At 38.6% G+C, this 24,315-nt stretch overlaps 1 protein-coding gene and 1 long non-coding RNA gene across 4 annotated transcripts in view; both read right to left on the bottom strand.

The window, feature by feature from the left end:
- The window catches only part of prkn (parkin RBR E3 ubiquitin protein ligase), a 384,030-nt gene that overhangs the window by 287,981 nt on the left and 71,734 nt on the right, over positions 1 to 24,315 (bottom strand). For 2 of the 3 annotated variants that reach the window (XM_082154627.1, XM_082154629.1), the window contains exons 3-5: positions 19,407 to 19,623; positions 15,544 to 15,662; positions 66 to 149 (exon numbers count right to left, since the gene is read on the bottom strand). In XM_082154627.1, coding sequence (XP_082010753.1) covers positions 66 to 149; positions 15,544 to 15,662; positions 19,407 to 19,623 — 420 coding nt within the window. Of the gene's footprint in view, positions 1 to 65; positions 150 to 15,543; positions 15,666 to 19,406; positions 19,624 to 24,315 lie in introns of all 3 variants that reach the window. The other variant, XM_082154628.1, reaches the window with a different exon arrangement.
- On the bottom strand, positions 9,094 to 14,667 carry LOC309487133. Its single transcript, XR_014201774.1, has 2 exons — positions 13,290 to 14,667; positions 9,094 to 11,316 (listed from the first exon to the last, which is right to left on the bottom strand). It is a non-coding gene; the product is annotated as an uncharacterized lncRNA (long non-coding RNA).

The following is a 24,315-nucleotide window of genomic DNA, read 5'->3' as shown; positions in this document are numbered from 1 at the left end:
TTTATTCAAGAAAGTGGCAATAGAATAATTAATATAATCATATGACAAAATTGTTGCTGTCTCACCGCTAGTGTGCCATCACAGTCTTGTGACTGACATACTCCATGAATCCTGTTAGGGAGAAGGACGTCATCCCAGCAGCACGGCCCCTACAGACACAACATCACAGAGATGATGGACATCAGTCACAGGAAGATGAGGACGACTATGGTAATTGGACGACAAGTAAAGGGTAGGAATGTGATGAGGAATATAGAGTAAGATAGAAAGAAGGGTCACAAGACAGAAGGGCAGTTTAACGCAAAGAGAAACGGATCAAAAACTCTGAACATTGGCTCACTGGAAAAACATGCCTTTATACCTTTTATTTTTTTGCAAAACTCCTAAAACGTACCTATACATACAATTCACTGCAGTTACCAGCTGAAATGAACACTAGTGGTCAGATTATCGATTAATAAAGACTTATTTTTGTGCAGTTCCTTGCAAAATACTAGGTTATGACCTCAAAACAGTCTTACCATAGTGCATGATTTGTAAATCATGGATTTGGTTTTTCTGACATAGAAAACGTTAGGTAACTAACATTGCACTTGTGATGCAGAGCACTCGAATACGCGTCCCATGAATACCAACCACGATAAAATGGCACGGTTGATTAAGAAAATGCGTTTATATCTCAAGTTTGCTTTTGTTAACATTATCGGTTAGGTTTATGGCAGAGTTTAGTGTAGGTGGCACGATATTTTTTATTACAATACAGCATTTAATCTTAGTGCCACTTACCAGACATTTAATTTCCTAACTGCTGCGAAACGTACAACCACCAACAACCAGATTCACGTTCACCTGTTTCGGATAAAATGAACACACTTTTAGCGCCTCTAACTGGACATTTAACTTTGAAAGTGTTGTGAAACATACAAACCAAATTTTAACCAAAAACATTTTACAGAAATGTCGCCACAGACACGTTTTTCCAAAGACCTTGAAATGCAAACGCTAATTGTTCTAACTCTGATTTCCCAAATACAATGTTATTGCCTTAAAGGAATAGTTCACTTAAAAATGAAAATTATATCCCCATTTATTCATCCTCAGATTGTTTCAGCCCTGTGTGAGTTTCTTTCTTCTGCTAAACACAAAAGAAGATATTTTGAAGATTGTTGGTACCAGACAGTTGATGGACCCCATTGACTTCAATAGTATTTCAATGGAGTCTATCAACTTTCTGATTACAGACATTCTTCAAAATATCTTCTTTTGTGTTCAGCAGAAGAAAGAAACTCACACAGGGCTGAAACAATTTGAGGATGAGTAAATAAATAAGTACTTCACCAAAAAAGTGAAAATTCTGTCATTATTTACTTATTCTCATGTCATTCCAATCTGGTTTTTTCTCTTGAAACAGCGACTTTTTGAAGAATCTTTATCTATTTTACATATATTGAGAGTCGCTCTTAAAACAACCAAAAAAACCATACATAGTGCTGCGTAAAAATTCCAAAATGACCTTTTTGTAAGTATCTACTGAAAAATAACAATGCAGGTTAAATAATTATAGATAATACATACACTGTAAAAAAATTCTAACCCTCCCAAATCAAAAATTTCTAGTGACCGATAACATCTAAATTTTCAATTGGCCCAAGTGAAATTCTTGTTGCAATAGTCTGTTAACATTGGCTCAATGAGAAATAATACGTCAGACTAATTGAAAAATTTAGATGTTATCGGTCACTTGAAATTTTTGACTTGGGGATGTAATTTTTGTTTACAGTGTATAAAAATATTTTTTAGAGTGGACTATCCCTTTAAAAACCAGCAGCATCAGACCGTTTTCTTTATACCTGCCACCTCCGTCACACACTCTTCCTTGTCCTTCTGCCAGATTAAGACACTCTCTCCATCCATAATTGTTTTGGGAAAACGTCTCCCCCCCACCCCGCCCGACTCCGACCGTGCCTGATTAGCATAAGCATTTAAACATTCTGACAGGGCCCTTAATAAGCAAGAGAAAAGGTTAAGAAAATCATTACTCGCCCACAGGGGGAGCGGGAGGAGGAGAAGGGAAGGAGGGATGAAACGCGTGCCGTGGTGGAGGAGCCCGGAGATTACACGAAGACACCTGCTTAGAGACAGCAAGGAAAGGTCACACAGACCCCCGACGCGTCGGCTCAAAACAAACGCACACACACACACACGCGTACGCCACTGAGAGTGTAAATGATTAATGAGAAAAACGCAGATGAATTATTCAACAACACACCTCCCGCATTGTTCACATCAGTCTCACCTCCCCACCCTCTCAGGACGGTTGTTTTTCCTCCATGGAGGAGAATCAACATCGCAGTCCCACAAAGCCTTAATTACATTAGTGTTTAACAAAGAGGGCTGTGTGTGTGAGCCAGCTGTGAGGATTCTACTTCCTGTATCCAGCAGAGACACATCTGATACACACACAGATCCGAGTCACAGCGCCTGATTGGTCGACTGCGCTTGCGTTCACCACACTCAATTATAGACATTTGAAGTCAATGAAAACTCAAACATGGCACACATCCAGAGAAAACAGAGTTGAATCACACACAGCAAATACTCAGGAAACAGAGAACTAATCACAGCGACATCAAATCTTGGCTTATATAAGAAACATATTTGGTTTAACCATTTAGACTTTAGGCACATTGCACAAATACAGTACACTTTGATGTCATGTGACTTTTTAAAGCACTAAAATCTATCAATCCAAACATACATACATATACATATATACATATATCACATTATGAAACAAATGTTTTTCTCCAAAACACAATATTGGCCACAATTATTGACACCCCTAGAATTTTGTACGAGTAAAATATCTCTGAAGTATATTCCCATTAATATGTACCTTTTTTTAGCACACCAGGGTGACTAGGAACATGAGATTGCCTGGTTATGACTTCTTGTTTCACAGGAGTGTAAATATGAGGAAACACAAAGGCCAAATTCCCTTAATCATCCATCACAATGAGTAAAACCAAAGAATATAGTTCTGATGTGCAGCAAAAGATTGTTGAGCTTCACAAAATAGAAAGTGGCTGTAAGAAAATAGCTAAAGAATTGAAAATCCGCATTTTGACCATCAGGGCAATAATTAAGAAGTTCCAATCAACTAAAGATGTTACGAATCTGCCAGGAAGTTTGAGTGGCCAAAGACTCTCCAAGGATCACAAATGGAGAATTGCAGAGATTGATAAATAAATAAATCAAACAACCCCTACATCACCACATGTTGTTTGGGAGGGTTTCAAGAAAAATCCTCCTCGCTCATCCAAAAACACACTCCAGCATATTCAGTGGTCAGACACGACTGGAACTTCAGACGGTACAGGGATCTGTGGTCAGATGAAACTAAAAAAGAGCTTTTTGGCAGCAAACACGCTTGATGGGTCTGGTGCACACAAGGATAAAAAGTACCCATGCCTACGGTTAAATATACTGCTGGATCTTATATGTTGTGGGCATATTTTGTTCTGCTGGAGGTCCTGGACATCTTGTTCAGATAGATGACATTGTGGATTCTATCAAATATCAACAGATAAAAAATCTAAACCTGACGACTTCTGCTAGAATCTTATAATGGGCCGTGGTTGGATCTTCCATCAGGACAATGATCCAAAAACTCAAAATCAACACAAAAATGTGTAACTGAGAGATTCTGTATGGAGGAATGGTCTCTGATCTCTGGTCAGGTGTTCTCCAAACTCATCCGGCATTATAGGAGAAGACTCAGAGCTGTTATCTTGGCAAAAGGAGATTGCAAAAAGTATTTAATAAAAGGGTGCCAATATTTGTGGCCAACGTGTTTTGGAGAAAAAATATTTATTTCATAATGTGATTTCCCCTGCACTTTCAATTATTTTACTTCAATGAAAGGTTAGATTATTGCAAAAAAAATTGAATGAAAGATCAAAAGGATAAACAATGCAGATTTATTTTTTACAGATGTATTTTTTATACTGTGTGTGTGTGTGTGTGTGTATATATATATATATATATATATAATCCAAATTATTAAAAAATAAATAAATATAGAAAATAGTTTATGGGAAATTTACTGTACACTAAAATTCTAATTGGTAAAGAAATGACAGTAAAGACTTTTACATTGTTTTGTTACAAAATAATTATATTTCAAATAAATGCCATTCTCATAAATACTGTTCTCTGCCAAAAAATCCTGAAAAAATACTTCCACACTTCAAAAATAATAATACTACTAATAATAATATGAAATATGAAATGTTATAATATGAAATCTTGAACACCAAATCAGCATTTTGTAATGATTTCTGAAGGATCATTTGACACTAAAGACTTGAATAATGGCTGCTGAAAATTCAGCTTTGCATCACAGAAACTAGTTATTTTAAATTGTAAAATTATTTCACAATATTACTGTTTTTACTGTATTTTTGATCAAATAAATGCAGCCTTGTTCAACATAAGACCTTTCTTTTTAAAACATCTTACTGACCCCAAAGTTTGTCTTGAGTATAAAAAAAATGACTGAGATTAATTCACTGAACACTGTAAACAAACCAATAATCGACCATAAACTAGTCAGAGTACAGCTTAACTGAGGATAAATATGAAGCCATGTTACGTAAACCACGTTACGCATTCTGGCTGTTTTTATTTATTTATTTATTTATTCTTAATTTCATTTATTAACATGTTTATTTTTTACATTAGTTTGTCAATTTAATTTTCATGTTTATGTAGAGTTTATTGCTATAACATTACAACACAATTCAAACTTTGTTAACTCTGTCGCAAAAATCACAAACCCCATTGAATTATTAATTAAAAAATTGTCAGGATGTATTTTGCGTCACATTCACTCCTTCTCAAAATATTACTAACATCTAAATAATAAATAGTCTTTAATCCCAACTATAGAGGGCTTCTAATGTGATTTGTGTCAGTGTTGTATCAGTGTGTTGAAGTGTGTGGAGTGAAGCATGAAGCCTCAGCATCACCCCTGACACCGTGTTGAAAGCAGGTGAAGCATTGTAATGCGATGCTCAAAGTTGACCCTGTTTGCAGCTGACCTTTCCAAGCGCAGCCAATGATTACCGGATAATTCACATGAGGTATTATTATGTGGGCTGTGCCAGTGCAAAAATCGAAACAAAATTGGAGAGAGACACAGAGCAATTTCATATCCTGGAATAATTTTTCTTTTTTTAAATAGTCCTATTTGTCTTCTGAGATTTATCAAGGCTACATATATTACTTTAACTTCACTATTGCACTATTCACTATTGACTTTAAAGTCCCCATGTCAATAATTGTATGCCTCAAAACTCAACTTTGATTCCCAAAATGACATATTTAAATGTTTTTTTCCTGTGAAAAAATATTAATAATCTTATTTATATAATAAGTACTTGCTTATTAATCTTATAACCTTAAAATAGCTTGAATATAACTCATTTAGTTATACAGTTATATTTAGTATACACGGTTCTATGAATATGCAAATGAGCCCCGCCTCTACTCACTCGCACCAGCTCACAGATTCACTCGGCCAACCTACTGAGGTAAACGCTGCACAATGGTATTGTCTTTACAACGTCGGACACATAACGGTGATTAATATGATTAGCCTTTTGCTTGACTATGTTATCAAACCGCTAATAATGTTTTGCTAATGTTACACAAACTATGTTCCTGTTCACCATCTGAGTCTGCCTTCTAACAATCATCAGAAACGCTTTGAACAACTCAGAACGTCAGTGGAGAAAGGCATATAGTTCATCATAACATCGTAATATACATCATACACCCACTATATCGCTAAATCTACCTGATTTTTCATATCAACAGAAAAAATACCGGGATAACCTGGCATCTCCTGAGACTCTCCTGCTTCAGTTAATGATATGCTAAAGCCCGCCCCCCTCGTGACCGGGCAAGGTATTTTGTGACGTATGGCCGCGTTTTTGAAACCGTCTTTTTTTCACTGCAGTTTTTAAAGAGAAAATACTTATCAATGGCGTTGACTTATGAATTTGCACATGGTTTGTCTTAAAGCAGCACTCAGTAACTTCGGGACCTCTTCGCTGTATTCTCGCTTTTTGCTCGCAGGTTTCTCTCTAGAGCTCCCCCCACAGCTTCGGAATAGATATTTGACAACACTGTCGTTGGTGATTCTCAGACACCAGAGGCTATAGATCAACGACATCAAAGCAGATGGGACGTTCTTTAAAACGTCTTCTTCATTCGGGTTCGGACAGCGTGAGGGAGCGCAATAATGACAGCATTTTAGCAGATTTCTTTTGGCCGTAAAGCAATTGTTTACATCGCGAGACCTGATATCACGCGAGACCTCCTGACGCGGCGGCCCGCCGGCTCAAAGTTGCAAGTGCGTATTTTCCGCTCACGGGCACCAGGGGGGTGCGAAACGACCACCATTCAACCCGAAATAAGTAATATAACCATTCCAATGACTCCGAAGCTGTTCAGTTAAGGTAAAAAAAGTTACTTAGTTCACCTTTAAAGCATATTAAAAACACCACATAGACATAAACACCACAGGAGGTCTTTAAATAACACAATTTCTCCAGTAGTTTTTGCAGCACTCAAGATTTTCACAGAATAACGAAATGCAGTATATCTTTACATTTCAGCCTTCTCCGTCACACAAAGCAAATTTTACTTTTACAACTTTTATGATATTGTTCGTCCTTTTTGGAGCTTGACAGCTGCAGTTGTTAAAAAAAAAACAAAAAAACAGCCCACTTTCTTCAAAAAGTCTTATTTTGCGTCCCACAGAAAAAAAATTATAACATAAAAATCTTGAACAAAATGAGGCAATTAAATTATTAAATAATTGCCATTTTTTGGTGAACCCTTCCTTTAAGAACAAGCTCACAGCTCAACTTGATACACAATGTCGTAAGACAAATATGAATTCTGAAATGTAAAGTGTGAAATGTAATATCTGTGGGGCTGGGGGTTTCATTACAATGGGAACACCCCGAACATTATAATTAAAACTACTAATTAAAGCCTTAGGGCACATTGAGATATTTATAATGCCAGCAATCTAATCAAAACTGTATTTCTCATAATTGCGTTCTTGAGAGATGCAAGCCAAGGTTATTTTCTATTAATGTTCAAAGCACAAAGAAACTTGTAACAGCAACAATAAGCAGGTTTTCCCCCTAAAGGCCTAATTCAGTGATGTAGGTTTTGAAGATCTTGGTGTAAAAGCGTCTAAATCATACAGTAAATCTGTTAAAAGCCAAGGCAGGGTGTTTAAGCTAGGAGTTTCTGTAGATTGAGATGAATGTTTTTGACTGAAAGTGTTGCTAAGTCCAATATCTCCAAAGGCCCAAATGAAGAGCTCTGACAGCGAGAGCATAAACTTTGCCGTCTTCTCCTCCTCAGCAAGTTCTCTGGAGAGAGTTAGATGAGAAGAGCTGGAACCCGTTTCAGGCCCGAGGATGTTAAGAGCCAATCGCATCACAAGATTGGCAAAGGAACGGGGCGGCACTGGCACTGAGACAGCGGACAAACAGATTCTCAGCGCCGAAGACCACCGCGAGCGGAAAGAAAAGGCAGGTGCAGCTTAGCGACGTGTCAGTCAGTCTTCCCAAACACGGCAGAACGTGGAGAGGTGGGAATGATGCCCACGCGCTGGGACAGAAAGTCCATACGGGCCGAAAGATAAAACGGGCCGCGGGCAGAATTACGGAGGGATGGGGCTTATGACAGCCGAGACGTGGGTTTGTGCTGTTCTGCATTCACACTGCAGGCTAAGAAGTGTCACTGTTAGTTAGTTATGAGACTTGGGGCAACAGAGCAAATGTTTCTGGTTACAGTTTTTGTCTCAAAGCCCTTATGAATGTGCACTGATGAAACAGCAGTAATAAGCAGGTTTTCCCCCTACAGTCATAATTCAATGATGTGGGATACAGAGTTCCCGCATTAGAATAACTTGCCAAATATTGTTTAAAATGAGGATCTGTGAGTTTAAATGAGGACATTTAAAGCTGCAGTCCGTAGATTTTCCTTTTTTTTTCGCCATCTCTGTTCGAAATCTGCAATTGCAGTTCTTCGCGGAATTATCAACTTTATGTGGGTTGTGCCTCGGCACGGCACAGCGCGGATGAATCCGATGTTTTGAGGAGAGTGTGCGGCTGTCAGTCACCGCGCCGGTGTGGATCCTGGCATTCGCAATCACAGATTCTACTTTTTGGAAGTATGACCAACATAAGAATTTTCACCGGAAAATGTTCTGAACAAGTAAGTTACATCCACTTTTGTTCTGACCAACTAAGGGGAAAAAGCATTGCAGTAAATCGTGCTGATTAAATCTAACGATCGCTTTTCATATCACGTCAAACCGTGCAAATTATACTTTGTTCTCAAATTGTTAATGTTAACAACATCAGCATTGCGTGACTACATTTAATGCCCTTCCGATATTTATCCTTGTTTTCACATGGGCCCGGTTGCAGTCTCTTTTATTCTGTAGCCGCTCCGAAGTCAGGAGGTCTTTTGCATTTTACAACGGGTGAATCTACAGTTGGTGATTGTCGTTTGAACCTTTCTGGATCCGCCATTAAATTGATCATTTTAATTATATCAAGGGCTGTGAGAAAAAGCTATAAATCTCCACCTCCAGCATCCTCACACTCACAGCCTACTAGCCGGGACTCCTTCTTTATGTGTACAGATGTGACGTAATGACACAAAGACACGCTCGAATTTCCCGCGGAAATCCACCAGTACCACTGGAATTAAAAACATTATTACAAGCTTACCGTTTTGAATCGAGCTATGGCAAGCAGATAGTGTTGAACACTGGATGGTTATGTACTTGCTCAAAAATGTATTTTGGATCATTTTTAACCCCAAAAAGTTACGGACTGCAGCTTTAAGAGTGTCCATGATAAAGGAAAGGACATTCTGTTAAAAACTATGGATGGTCCGACAGGAATTTTTTCACTTGCATACTTATAACTTTTGTTATTAAAATTGATTATTGTTTTGATCATGTTTTAAATAAGCAAACCACAAAAAACACATGCATTAAGGTAAATTAGCTAGTTTATTGCTGCATCATCAAATTATGGATTGGATTAATTTAACATTCAACAGGCCAACATTATAAGCGAGGAACAAAGATTAAAAAACATAATAATAATAATAATAATAATACAAAATACAAATGAGACTTGACAACCTTCAGAGGTTATTTTTGCTATCAACTTTATATATGCTGACAAACCATATTTTGTACCGATTTCATTTTGTTTTGGCAAGTATTTAATTATTTTACGCATATTAGAAATATGCTGGGTTATGCAACAGACATTATACAACTCAGTGCATTCTTGCAGTTGATTAATAAACTCGGTTTGTTATATCTGCCTTTTTCATGCTATAGCTGATCTGCCGATGGCTTTAAATTGATCAAAATGCAGTCGATAAAGTTCTTAAAAATGGCAAGTTCTTAAAAATATACTCTTTGAATTCATTTGTTAAAAAAAAAAATATATATATATATATATTGTATACCATTTTCAAATTTTCCAAAAATACAATAATAATATTACTAGTAATGACAATTTCTAAATATATATGTGACAACTGATTCCACTGGAGGCAAGTTGAGGTGAGGACCCAAACGCAATTTATTTACAACACAAGATTAAACATGTATGTAGTTTGCACGCCGACACTCTCGTGTTCAGCCTCCTCGTGTGAAGACCGACTCGAGTAAAGACCATCGACTCTACATGTGCGACTCCACCGAGCAAGGACACCAGTAAGGTACTTAATTATCTTCTTCTCCCTTTCCTATCCCACTTTTATCTTGTTTCCCCTTACTCAACATGTGCTTTCAATACATTCCTGTTGTCTCTTGACAACGCTCTATCATCACGCAAATTGGCAGCACAATACTGCTAATCTGCGTCCCATTCTCTCATCCTCACACACACCTCTCTCTCTTTCTGTGGGTCTATGGAATTTCAGTCAGCAGTCAATAAAGCTGACTTCATTCCAGCCTTTGCATCTCAATCTACTCTTAATATATTGGGCTTGACTGAGACCTGGATTCGTCCAGAAGACTCAACAACCCCCGCTGCTCTCTCTAACAACTTCTCTTTCTCTCACACCCCTCGTCAGTCTGGGAGGGGTGGTTGTACAGGTCTTCTCATTTCTAACAATTGGAAAAACTCAGCTCTCTCTTCTCTATGCAATAACAACTGATTTGAATATCATGCTATTACACTTACAACTCCCAGTAAGATCCATACTGTAGTCATATAATCGCCCCCCCATGTCAGCTGGGAAGATTTGTAGAGGAGCTGGATCCTCTTTCCCTGAGGATGGCACCCCACTTGTAGTCTTTGGTGATTTCAACATTCATCTAGAGAAGCCGTTTGCAACAGACTTCATCTCTCTCCTAGCCTCCTTCGAACTCAAATGGCTCATCATCACAGGTACTCACAAATCAGGCAACCAACTGGACCTGGTTTACACACGCAACTGCATCACAGACAACATTCTGGTGAGACCTCTCCATGTTTCAGATCATTTCCTCATTACTTTCAATCTACAACTCTCTACCCGTGCACCACCAACCCCCCTACCAGTCACTTTCAGACGAAACCTGCGCTCACTTTCTCCCTCCCATATTTCCTCTGCTGTGTCATCCTCTCTTCCCTCACCCTCACATGTCTCATCTCTGAATGTGAATACCGTAATGGATACCTTATGCTCCACCCTAACCTCTTCTCTAGACAATATCTGCCCTCTCTCCTCCAGGCATGCACGCGCTACTCCCTCTAACCCCTGGTTATCTGAGGTTCTTCGTGAACACCGGACCGAACTCAGGGCAGCGGAGAGGAAATAGCGCAAATCAAAAGAAACATCTGAACTGAGTATGTATCAATCTCTCCTCTCTTCCTTTTCTGTTGATGTTCATGCCGCAAATCTTCATATTTCCACAACAAGATCAACAGCTCCTCTAACACACGATCACTCTTCAAGACATTCAACACTCTCATCTGTCCACCACCACCCACCTCCTCATTAACTGCTGATGATTTTGCTAACTTCTTCACCAACAAAACAACAACTATCAGCAGTCAGTTCTCAGCTCCACACACACAGGAACCCAGACCAACCTCTCCCACTGCCAATAACCTTCTCTCCTCCTTCTCTCCACTAACCGAGGAAGAAGTATCTAAACTTCTCCTCTCCAGTCATCCTACCACTTGCCCTCTAGACCCCATCCCCTCACACCTTCTACAAGCCATCTCTCCCACACTTCTACCTGCATTCACACACATCATCAACTCATCCCTCCATACTGGCATTTTCCCTACTGCATTCAAGCAGGCTCGGGTTACTCCACTGCTTAAAAAACCAACATTAAACACATCACTTGTAGAGAATTACAGACCAGTCTCTCTCCTACCATTCATTGTGAAAACACTTGAACGAGTTGCTTTCAACCAAGTAACATCCTTCTTGTCTCTGAACAACCAGCTGGATGTCAACCAATCTGGCTTCAAAAAAGGGCATTTAACCGAGACTGCATTACTGTCGGTCACAGAAGCCCTACGGATCGCAAAAGCTGCTTCCAAATCTTCAGTCCTCATTCTCCTGGATCTGTCTGCTGCCTTCGACACTGTGAATCATCAGGGGCCTCATTTATAAACGTTGCGTACGCACAAAAGAAGGCGTACGCCGCTCTCTACGCAATAATTGGTATTTATAAAAAGCAAACTTGACGGGAAAATGTGCGGTCCTTCACGCAAGCTCTGACCCAGGCGTACGCACAAAAACGGGTGAAATGAGAAATGGCGACACCGTCGGCAGACGGAAGAAACACGTGAAAGTGTGTCAAAGTGTGTGAAACTTTAGACCGTTGTGTAAAAAAAATGACAATACTGCCTCTCATAAATAACATGAAGACTTTACAAAGCAAGTCTTACAATTAACAGCCTACACGAACACCCGTTTGATCGATCAAAGTGTAAAACAAACAAAATCAAACGAAAATTACAACAGAAATGCTAATTAACACATATTTGCAAAAAGAAAAGTGAAATATGTTCTGCAATAATATTGGCATGTTGTGCAATTCATCCTCATAAATAATATAGTAAACAGAACGAAATAATGTACAAAACTGATATTCTCGTCAATGTGTCCATCTGGCGGAGCAGATAGATGCAATTAGATAGATAGATAGATAATTAGGGAGATATAGATAAATAGATAGATGTATTAATTGTCCACTGGGGAAAGTTGTTTTCATAGTAAAACATTTCTTCATCAGCTACGGAATCATGGTATTCATGCATATGCCTTTAGTTTGTTTTATTTTTGATAAAATAACGTATGACGTATGCCTCAACTCTGGCGATGCACTAGACGCTTTTTTGCCTCAACTTTGATGTCCGACCATTTCTTCTTTATTTCGGCCACGGTCGAGGTTGTGAGGCTGCAGCATTTACGCCGTCTGCAACCTTTTGCCACTCAAGTGCCTTTTTGGCATTAGTAATGCCCACACTGTGCCCTCCAAACAACATTTTACTCCTCTTTTCCACCTCGCCAACGATAACTTCTACTTCACATTGAGTGAAGTTACGTTTTTTTTTTATTTCCTCTCTGTGTTTGCCATGATTTCGCAATCAATGAATATTAACTTGTGGGCGTTTCACGGACTATTTATGGGCATCTACGGGCGTGACATGAAGCCGCAAAAGCTGCGCTACATTTAGAATTGATTGTGATTTATTAAGGGAAAACTGCGTAGGATGTGCGTGCGCACGGTTTTATAAATCCGAATATGTCTGTGCGTACGCACGTCCTATGTTTCATCCGTACGCCACTTCTGACGCAAATCCTACGCAAAGTTTTATAAATGAGGCCCCAGATCCTTATGTCCACCCTCTCATCACTGGGCATCGCAGGAACTTCCCTCCACTGGTTCGAGTCCTATCTCACAGGTAGGTCCTTCAGGGTCACATGGAGAGGTGAGGTATCTAAAGCACATCAACTGACCACAGGGTTCAGTTCTTGGACCCCTCCTCTTCTCCATTTACACCACATCACTGGGACACATCATACAGGCACATGGTTTCTCTTACCATTGCTATGCTGATGACACACAGCTCTTCCTCTCATTTCAACCAGATGATCCCACAGTAGCTGCACGGATCTCAAGCTGCCTGGTGGACATCTCGGCATGGATGAAGGAACATCACCTGCGGCTCAACCTGGCAAAGACTGAGCTTCTCGTCCTCCCTGCCAATCCGTCTCTACAGCACGACTTCACTATCCAGCTAGATTCATCATCAATCACCCCATCAAGGTCGGTCAGAAATCTTGGAGTAATATTTGATGAACAGCTGACCTTCACAGACCACATTTCAAAGACAGCTCGATCATGCAGGTTTGCATGGCACAACATCAGGAAGATCAGGCCTTTCCTAACTGAGCATGCAACACAACTTCTCGTCCAGGCCCTGGTCATATCTAGGCTTGATTACTGCAATGCTCTTCTGGCTGGACCTCTACAAATGATTCAGAATGCGTCAGCTCGTCTTGTCTTCAACGAGCCAAAAAGGGCCCACGTCACTCCTCTGTTCATCTCTCTGCACTGGCTACCACTCACTGCTCGCATCAAGTTCAAGGCATTGACGCTTGCTTACAGATCTATCACAGGCTCAGCGCCCTCCTACTTTCACTCGCTCCTACGAGTCTACATCCCTACCAGAAGCCTACGATCGGTCAACGGGCGACGGCTCGTGGTTCCATCACAGAGAGCCACAAAATCTCTTTCCAGAACATTCTCATTCACGGTTCCATGCTGGTGGAATGATCTCCCCACCCTCATCCGGAATGCAGAATCCCAGACAACATTCAAAAGACAGCTGAAAACTCATCTCTTCCGTGAGCACTTAACCTCATAAAAAAAAAAATAACCTCCTTTTCCTTTAATCCTCCCTTATCAGGCTTATGCTACTCTGAACAATGCCTGAACTTTGTATTTTGAGCACTTCCTGCGTTGTTTTTGCCTCTTCACAATGACTCGCTTAATTTAGTCCTAAATTGTAAGTCGCTTTGGACAAAAGTGTCTGCTAAATGACTAAATGTAAATGTAAATGTAAACATAAAACAAAAACATGACGAGGCATGGAAACTATAAACTAGAACAGGAACAGGAACAGGAACAGGAACAGGAACAGGAACAGGAACAAAGACTAGGAAAACAAGATACTGGAGCCAGGGCAAATAACAAACAATACTCGACAAAGACACAGGGCAAACATGAGGGCTTAAATACATACAGGACTAATGACGAGACAAGGGACAACTGTGAACAATTAACAATAAACCAATTACAACATGACACAACAGACAAGGGAACACATGGCAGGATCACATGACTAAAACCAGGGGATCACATGACAGACAAAAGACAGGAACAAGAAACAAACACCCAAAACATGACAATATAAAATAATAAATAATAATATAACTGATTAAAATATCAGGACAGCTGTATAGCGCTTTGATTTTATGCCCACTTTATGAATTTTAATTTCAGAAATGAATAACGTGCTCATCATAGAAAAGGTGCAATCAAGTCATTGTATGTATGAAATGATGAAACTGTGAACAATTAACAATAAACCAATTACAACATGACACAACAGACAAGGGAACACATGGCAGGATCACATGACTAAAACCAGGGGATCACATGACAGACAAAAGACAGGAACAAGAAACAAACACCCAAAACATGACAATATAAAATAATAAATAATAATATAACTGATTAAAATATCAGGACAGCTGTATAGCGCTTTGATTTTATGCCCACTTTATGAATTTTAATTTCAGAAATGAATAACGTGCTCATCATAGAAAAGGTGCAATCAAGTCATTGTATGTATGAAATGTTTTTAGTTTTTTTTTTATATATATATATATATATATATAAATAAAACTGCTAGAACAATTTTTTTCTTGTCACATCACTTTAAATGCATAAAAAAATTATTTAAAAAAGCAGTATTCCAAATGCCACAATATGAAAATACCTAAAATTTGGATTACCTTAGTGGCGTGTTTTTTTTTTTTTTAAATGGAAGCTTGTTTCCAGTAATTGTGACTTTTTATCTCACAATTCTGAAATTTCTTCTCACAAATGTGTGTTTATATCTTGTTATTCTGACTTTATTTCTCGCAATTTCAACTTTATAAACCACAATCTCCCTTTTGTTTAGAATTGTGAGATATAAACTAACAATTGCGGGGAAAAAAACAACTAATCATGAGATAAAAAGTAACAATTACCTTTTTTTCTTTTTTATTCTGTGGCGGAAACAAGCTTTCATAGTTTGCTGCAGCGATCCCATTGAAAACCCATTTTGGCCTCCTCACAGAACAAGAGCAATTCTTTAAAATAGCCATAACACAAAAAACAACACTAAAGAACTTTATTCATACCCTGCTGAGAGTAAGGGTGCCTTGTTTGCAGTCTCTGCACCGAACACGTAGTTTTCCAGGCTGGATGGCCTTGCAGACCGCCTTACAGAACACATAGAAACTGCTGTGGCCTTTAGTTTCTGTAAGAACAACCAAAAACATCATAAAAAAGCAATAATGGTGAAGTGTGTGTTTATTTTCTGTGTTAAAACATTTTGTCCTATTACAGTTTCTACTATCTCAGTGCACAGACAACTAGTATTAAACCATTTGTTGGTTGACATATTAAAGCATGTAAAAACTCATATTATTGCCAGTTGGCCAGCAACTTTATTAAGATCTGTAACATAAGACATGATTATATCACTTGCCCATGATGATGTAAATGATGCAAGATATTCAAATCAAATAGTGTCTACTGAAGAACAATCATAAATCTTCTAACTTTTACATCAGTTGTAAATGTGCCAACACATAGTGTGTGAAATATTACCCACATTAAGCAACCGAAATGGAAATATGAGGGTCAATATCGTAATGTGTCTTCACATTTTGTAACAGGTGGTGTTTTATGGGCAGATGGAGACTCATCTCATATACTGTACGCTGTGAGTGACACATGACCTGCACTATTTGTTACTAATATGCAAGGAAATATGCACAGGGACAAAAATATAGATTTTTTTATTGTAAATGGTGCAACACACAGTTTCATGGTAAGAAACATTTATAGCTGGTAATTTTTCTCAACACACCATTGAAAGATTGTTTGCAAAAAAGTTCTCTGCACTCTTAAAAATAAATGTTCCAAAAGGAAGAACATGTTTCGGTTCAAAATCCAAAGGGATAAATGAGCTCCTACTTCAGGCACAATATGAAACATCAGTGACGTAAGTGTACGCTGATTGGCCGAACACATGCCATACGAAACACCGGCCCCCGCCATTTAAAAAAAAAACAGTTTACATATATATACTAACTCTGAACTTCACGAACTTTGAAAACAGCGATAGATGGACCGAAGCCAAAGTCCAGGCACTTCTCAACCTTTACGCTACAGAGTTGTTGATGTTGTTAAATGCTGCACTTAAAGGCACACTATGCAGTTTCCGTTTTTCTCAAACAGCGACCCCTAGAGTCGCTGTGAAGTACTTGCATTTAACGTTACTGTCGTGAATACCACTCGCGCAGAGCCGTCGTTTTCTTTTCCTTGACTCTTCCAACCACGCTTTCTTCGTTTTCTTCATCGACTCTGCCATGATTCACGTCTGAAATGCGTGCTAGTGTCTTCCATAGAGGCTGCTTCATATGTTGTTGATGTATGTGACGTCGTGCCGTAAAGCAAGTCGTGATTCTCGTGAGATTTGTCGGGGCGCCACCTCTCAAACCTGCATTGCTGGTTTTGCCAGTGACCTCTGATTCGCCCTCTACGAGTTTGTTTACCATCAAAATGATTTTGTAGCTGTTATATTAAGGTACAAATCTTGCATAGTGTGCCTTTAAATGACGTAGCTGTCGGCTGGCTTACGTCACTTCAGAGTTCCTATTTGCAACCAGGGAAATGGCCCTAGGAGAACATTCTAGCTACATTCAGACTTTTGGTAAATGTGGCCAAAATCCGATTTAAAAAAAAAAAATTTTTTTGCACGCATGCGCCTCAGATCTGTTTTTTTTTTCTGTTTTGAAATCTGATCTTTTCAATTCTGATTTGTGCTACTTTTATACGTGGTCCTGAATCCGATACAGGTCAGATGTTTTGCGAACTCAAGTCAGTTCAGGGTCATGATCTGTTCAAACTGGAATCTGATATTGGCCACATTTAAAACAACAATGTGAACAGTTATACAAAAAAAAATAGGATCTGAGCAATTAATGTGAATTGAGAACTAAGGCTCGTAGCACCTGTTACCACAGGCTACCAGTAGAGAATAAGTCAATATTTATACATTATTTTAATTAAGTTTTTGTTTATTCTGTTTGCTGCCGAAATTACACTTCAAGTAAATTAAGTACATTCTTTTATTTAAGAACAGATGGGATGAGCAGAGCAACATTGCAGACTAAATCTTAGCAAGCTTTTGTTTGCTTTTATTTTGTATCCCTTGCTTCTTGTCCTCTATTAGTTAACAGCTGTGGAGTGTTTTGAGTGGGAGACGTAAGTGTTGGTTAGAGCACTTAGTAGAGAACAAGAACAAGGTGTAGCAGCACTTCAACAAGCCACCACAGTCCCAGGACAAAGAGCTCACAATCCAATTAGCCAGTAAAGAAGATCCAGACATCTTCTCTGCATATGATTTAGTTGAGAGAGGACATGTCCTATCAGTCTGTCCCATCCCAGTTTAAATCACTCATGCACACACACACACACACCTGGGAGCAGCATTCTCATTAGAGCTAAAAGCATGGGGCAGCCAAGAGGTACAAGATACCTTGACACAGCTAACAATAAATCGAGCAGAGTGGGTTTTATAAGACAGGCACCCTATTATTTATGATTTCTGCATGATTCCTCCATTATGCTAATGCTTTTACAGGGAGAAGGGCTGGATAAAAGAGGTAGCGTGATTGGACTAAGTAGCCGAGTGGGCCGCTAGCCAGAGCGAGGTTGAAAAGGGAAGGACGGGCAGAGGACAGCTTGTAAAAGCGGCGCCATTGTGGCAAATGACAGCATCCACTTCACCAACCGGTGCGCTTACAAAAACATTCCAATTCTCTCTCTGAGAGCTGCGTATTACTGCTGAAGGAGGTCGCAAAAGCCTCAGTGGTGCACAAACTAATGTAAATGAAAGGATATACAGTACTTACAAAGGAATTCTAGTTTGGGACTGAAAGCATCATATAGGAAGTGACTCAGAGGCAATTGCTTCAAGATTGGACAGGAAGAACAGCATCCTATTACAATGGCAAATTTGTCATTGTGCAAATCATCAATTTATAAGGTTGGGCACAACAACATATTTGAGTGAGAGACAGTATTAAAAAAAATAGCACACATACACATAACTTCTTACCAAGGCTAAGTGGAAAAACGTACCTCTGGTATGCCATAATGACATTACTTTGCTTCTTGCATGTCTTGGAACACTTTCAAAGTGAAATGTCCAGTGAGTGGCTCTAAAATCATGTTCAGTTTTAACCGAAGCATGAAAATGGCAACGTTTTATATACATTGATTTATTGTACAAACTGCAGCAGTTTGGAAATGAAATGCCCAGTGAATGACGCTTAAAGGTTAGTGCTGTTTGGAAATAGCATACCACCTACACAAAACCCTAGTCTACACCTAACCGTTAGTGTTAACAAAAGCAAACGTAAACATGTCATTTTAGCTTTGAGCTTGGACTCGTAACCGAACCGTACGTGCAGTGCTGTACCAGGTGAGCTACCGAGCACGTTTACTATGTCAGAAAAGCCATACATATGAAGTGGTTATGTGATGCAAATGGCAAAATGTATTAGTTTACAAATCATGCACTATGGTAAGTGTTTTGAAGCCATAACAGTATTGTGCAAGGAACAAATTTGTCTTTATTAATCGATAATCTGGACCGTAATCATGATTTGCCTAAAATGAATAAAAGTTGTTGGTGTTTTACTGCCATAAGTGCTTTTGATTTTCAACTGAAAACTGCAGTTATTTGTATGTTTTTTTTAAAGTAAAAAAAAAAAAAAAAAAAAAAAAAATTCATGTTTTTCCTATGAGCTTATGTTGATTACTTCACCTTTAGTAGTATTTAGAACAAAATTTGAGACACAAAAAAGTACACATTCTTCCATTAACTATTTGTGCTTCTTCACTCTTATAAAGCACCAGCTGCCATTGGATTTCCACACCAACACAAACATACGCACATAAGACAACACACACAAACACAGTTCTGTACCTGTGTGTCCAGCAGAGTCCCCCTGTCTGGACGCATCTGTCTCCAGAATGACAGCCAGGCCTTCGGATGCGGTGGTCAGACGGGAGCTACTGAGGTCGAGTCGGGTCAAGCTCTCGGTCCCGTGGCCCAGCCTGCACTGCTGGACCAGCTCAGAGCGCCGGGTCGAGGACGGGGGCAGGACCACGTGAACCGTGCTCTGCTCGGGGAGATCGCAGCCCTGCCACAGAAGAGGACAAGCAGATAGTTACAGCTTCATCCATGTTTAATATCGCTGTTCCTCAGGGATTCTCAAACGTTGTTTGGTCTGTAACCCATCATGCACCAGTACACTCTAAGGAAACACCTATGCTTTTGTCAGGATTGGGTTCTGTTCTGAGTAGATTAATGTGGTTGCAGTCTTCAAGTAAATTAGATTTCATGATGATCCACTTTGTAATAGTTCTCACTGGTCCACTTCTGCTAAGCAATTTATGGTAATTATTAATGGAAAAACTGAATGTAGTAACCCCATGTCAGATAAAAAAAATTGCTCAGAAAATGTTTTTTGATTTTATTTCTGAGACCATCCACAGTGTCAGTGATATGAATGAGTAATTCTATGGTGCTGTAGTCTCAAAAGCGCATTGCGAGAGGATCTTTTCATCCTGTTGTCTTTCATTTCTGTCTCCAGCATGAGGAAAGAAAGGATCAAACTTTGCCGTCATAAGTACCTTCACAAATTCAAGTAATCAAGCTGGCACATACCCCGCAGACCGGTGGGATTGTAGCGCCGAGAAAACAGGTAGAGAGAATAAACATGCCAATCACTGTAAGACACTGACAAAAAGCTTGTATCTCGCAGAGAATGAAGGGGAGATGAAGGTAAAAACAGCATTGTTTGGAGAAGGCAGAAAAATGACAAAGATATCATACAGAATGAGAAGCACTTTAATACGGTACGATTCCCCTAAGTATTCGCTTGATTGTAGAAACATAGTCCCTTAATTTCCTTTCTGGATATGACAAAAAAATGGTCTCTTTGAGTAGAGATGTGGATTGTAGAAGATCATTTTCTCCACATCTTCATATCTATCTTTTAGCGGGTATTTCAAAGAATATATATATATGTTATATGTTATACATATATATGTTACAGTCATGGTCAGAATGATTGGCACCCTTGGTAAATATGAACAAAGAAGCTTGTGAAAATAAAGGAAATAGTTCAGCCAAAAATTGTAAAACCTTATGCTGTCATTATACATTTGCCATTTTTTAAAGGAACACGTCGACTTTTTGGGACTTTAGCTTATTCACCATATCCCCCAGAGTTAGATAAGTCCATACATACCCTTCTCATCTCCGTGTGTGCCGTAACTCTGTCTGACGCACCCACCGCTAGCCTAGCTTAGCACAAAGACTGGAGGTAAATGGCTCCTATTTACATTTACATTACATTTGTATAGTCACAGCGTGTGCAAATAACAAGGTCACACGAGACACAGCCATCTTCTGACCATATACAAACTGGGAACTATATTCTCAGAAGGCGAAGCACTGCTACATGGGTCACTTATTGGGAGCAGTGTGCTAGCTGGAGCCATTTACCTCCAGTCTTTGTGCTAAGCTAGGCTAGCAGTGGGTGCGTCAGACAGAGTTACGGCACGCACAGAGATGAGAAGGGTATGTATGGACTTATCTAACTCTGGGGGATACGGTGAATAAGCTAAAGTCCCAAAAAGTCGCCGTGTTCCTTTAAATAAAATGGTTTATAGTGACCACATTTGCCAAGGTTTAAAAAAAAGTTCATATATGCTATATTCTTCTCTCGTTTTAAAAAACATCCAAAGACATTCAATTATGTTCTACAATACTTATTCATTCATGAAACGTTATCCAATTTTTAGATCATGTCGATTCACACACCAATTATTAAACTGTGATGCTCTACCATTTGTCTTTACCTCTTGTTGAGCAGAGAATCATTTCACCTGAAAAATAGCAAGAATTTTTTATGCAAATCAGACAAAAACATTCCTTCAAGAAGAGAAAACCTCAGCGAAAATGGTTCTTTTGTCTGAAACCGTTCTCAAACAAGCGTTCATTTCTTAGTGTTAGCAAAAAACAACATAGACAGACAAAATAAAGATGTGAATCTCATCTTGTCCATTTTCTCCATCAGTCCCTGAGGGTTGATTTTTTCAATGGCATAACATAAATTCAAGAAAGACCCTCTCGCTCCAGGTTAACGGACACCCAGCAAAGCCTTATCACACTTTCCTGTAATAGAAGAGACTTCTAATACAGGCTGAAAGAAAGATGGGCCGCATGCTGGGAAACAAAGCGGCCATAGCAACACATTGCTAGATCTCTATCGAGAAATGCAGGAATGGAAATTAGCATTGATCATTAGTTACATGATGGATGCTTTAAAGGCCGCTGTGACATAAAATATGCCGGTCAATATCAATTTAGTTGCACGGCAGTGCATTTTTGACATTGCATTTGTGTCCCATGACAACATAACAGCGAGATGATCCTTTTTATTCTAACGGTACGGCTACAGAACTCGCGATAACCTCTAGTTCACATTAATTGAGCCAGCAGTATTCCTGATAACTCCAGTTCACAGAGTAAAGGGAAAAGCTTTGGACAAAAATAACACTACAAATGCACTCTGAGATAAAAAGCAATTTCCAGGACGTGAACTTGTGACATTTAGAAAAAGCATTGATCCAAACAAAACACACACACAGCCTGAAAATTGAGCACAAAACCTACAGACGGAAAATTGTCCGTAGCCTGAGAATAAAGGGTAACACTTTATTTTACAGTGTCCTTGTTACATATGTTACATGTAGAACCATAGTAATAACAGTAAATTATGCATAATTACATGCAACTAACCCTAAACCAAATCCTAATCCTACCCTAACCATATATATATATATATATACTTTTTTTTTTTTTTTACATCTTCAAATCCACTTACTTTGGGGATTAGACACACACAGCCTGAAAATTGAGCACAAAACCTACAGACGCAAAATTGTCCGTAACCTAAGAATAAGACAGGGTGGCGCTTGTATTCCTGATGAGCAGAAAGTGCCTTCATTTTACGCACATGTGCCCTTTTTCATTTGAGACGTTCTCTTGGGGGAGCCTGATCAACAAGTCAGTCTTTTAAAGACAGGGACACTGTGCATTAGCAATGACTTGGCTTTTAAAGATACGCAGCGAATGAATTTCAATGCTGAAAGCACGGAGACAATCAATTCATCTTTCATCCAGAATCATAAGCAGCCCCAGAGAGTCTGGACACTTTCTCAAGGTCATTTATGGTCATTACCGGCATCAGTACTCAACATATTCGTCTATATTTCATCTTAAAGGGACACTGGATCAGCTTAGACTGTGAGCTGAAAGTCAACTGTGCATGATTAGCAAATAGTTTGTCTTTGAATTAAAACTAAAAGTGAAAAAAAATGGATGTTCTACAAAACTTGGCCCTATGAAGTGACATTTTGACAATTTCCGTGTTACTTTCAAAAAAGTTATTTTACTTTTCAGAACGTTGAACACAAAAGGAATGTCTGTTCCAAAGAATGTCGAAGCTTTAAACATAGTAAGGGGGTTCTCAAATTCAAAAAACTTAAAAAAACTAATATATATATATATATATATATATATATATATATATATTTCTTGTCTAGCAGTGATGCCATTAAAGAACCATTTTGGGTTCTCCAAAGAACCTTTTAGTGAACAGATTCATAAAAGAATCACTTATTGAAAAACTTTTTAATTATCTGAAGAACCTTTTCCACTGTAAAGAACCTTTTGAAGCAAGGTTCCATGGATTTTTAAGGTTCTTCATGGAACAATTGATCCCAATAAAGATTTCGTTTTTTTTAAGAGTGTAGTGCATATATTTTAAGCCTTCTTATAGATTTTTGTGAGGAAAATGCATGCAGTTAAACCATTATTTACTGAGAAACCTGGTCTTGTAGTTCGCAAATCCCATTTGTACTTCCGCACATTCAGACTTTGTGCATGACAAGAACCTACAGCAGTGTTGAAGTACTCTGGTTTGTCTCAAGTTTGAGTCCAAGACCATGTTTTCAGGGACTTGTTTCTGTATTTGGACTCATCTAGATCAGATTAGACCCTCTTCAGGTCTCTGTTTATACCATGTTTTTGCAAGTAAACACAGTAATGAATGTCTTAAGTGAATGTAATCAGTTGAGAAGTCCATGGTTGAGAAAGAACAATGCACGAGTATAATGGATCTGTGCAGTCGATCTTAAAGGGACAGCATCCAAATTTACCTCCTGTCATTTTGTCATGTAATGCAAAACAAAAAAGTGAAAATCTCTCAGACTGACTCTTTTGACTGAATCACTTTTATAACTGTAATAAGAATAAATGTAAATTTAATTTACACAGTAAAGACTATCATTTTTTTATTTTATTTTTTTATACATTTTATGTAGTATTTCTTATTTCTAGTGCTTAAAGTTTGTCAGGTATAGGTCTATTTTATTTATCACTCTTTAAATAAGGTTTTTATGATATCAAAAATGTTGATACCATTGAAAGGTCGTAATTATTATCACCATTTTCAATATCGTTCAAACATCAAAAAACTAATACTAGCCTAAAAAAAAAAAACTAAAAAAAAACAAATCAAGCTTGTGAAACAGTGATAACATTATCACTCATATCGTGAGTGACAAACTCATATTGTGACATAAAATGTTGGTCCTATGCCCCTATTTGTCAGTCTTATATTTTCACAGTCATGGTCTTGTAATTGACTCTGGAGCATTTGGATTTGGCCGAGAATCAAACTTGACCTTCTTCAAGTCTTTGTTTTGACTGACTCAACTGACTCTTACTTGAATGATCTGCTTTCGACTCCAACAATAGG

Source organism: Leuciscus leuciscus (assembly GCF_965113295.1).
Source record: "Leuciscus leuciscus genome assembly, chromosome: 22".
Taxonomy (NCBI): Eukaryota; Metazoa; Chordata; class Actinopteri; order Cypriniformes; family Leuciscidae; genus Leuciscus; species Leuciscus leuciscus.
Note: the sequence above shows the minus strand (reverse complement) of the source record. Positions and strands in the feature narration are given on the sequence as shown.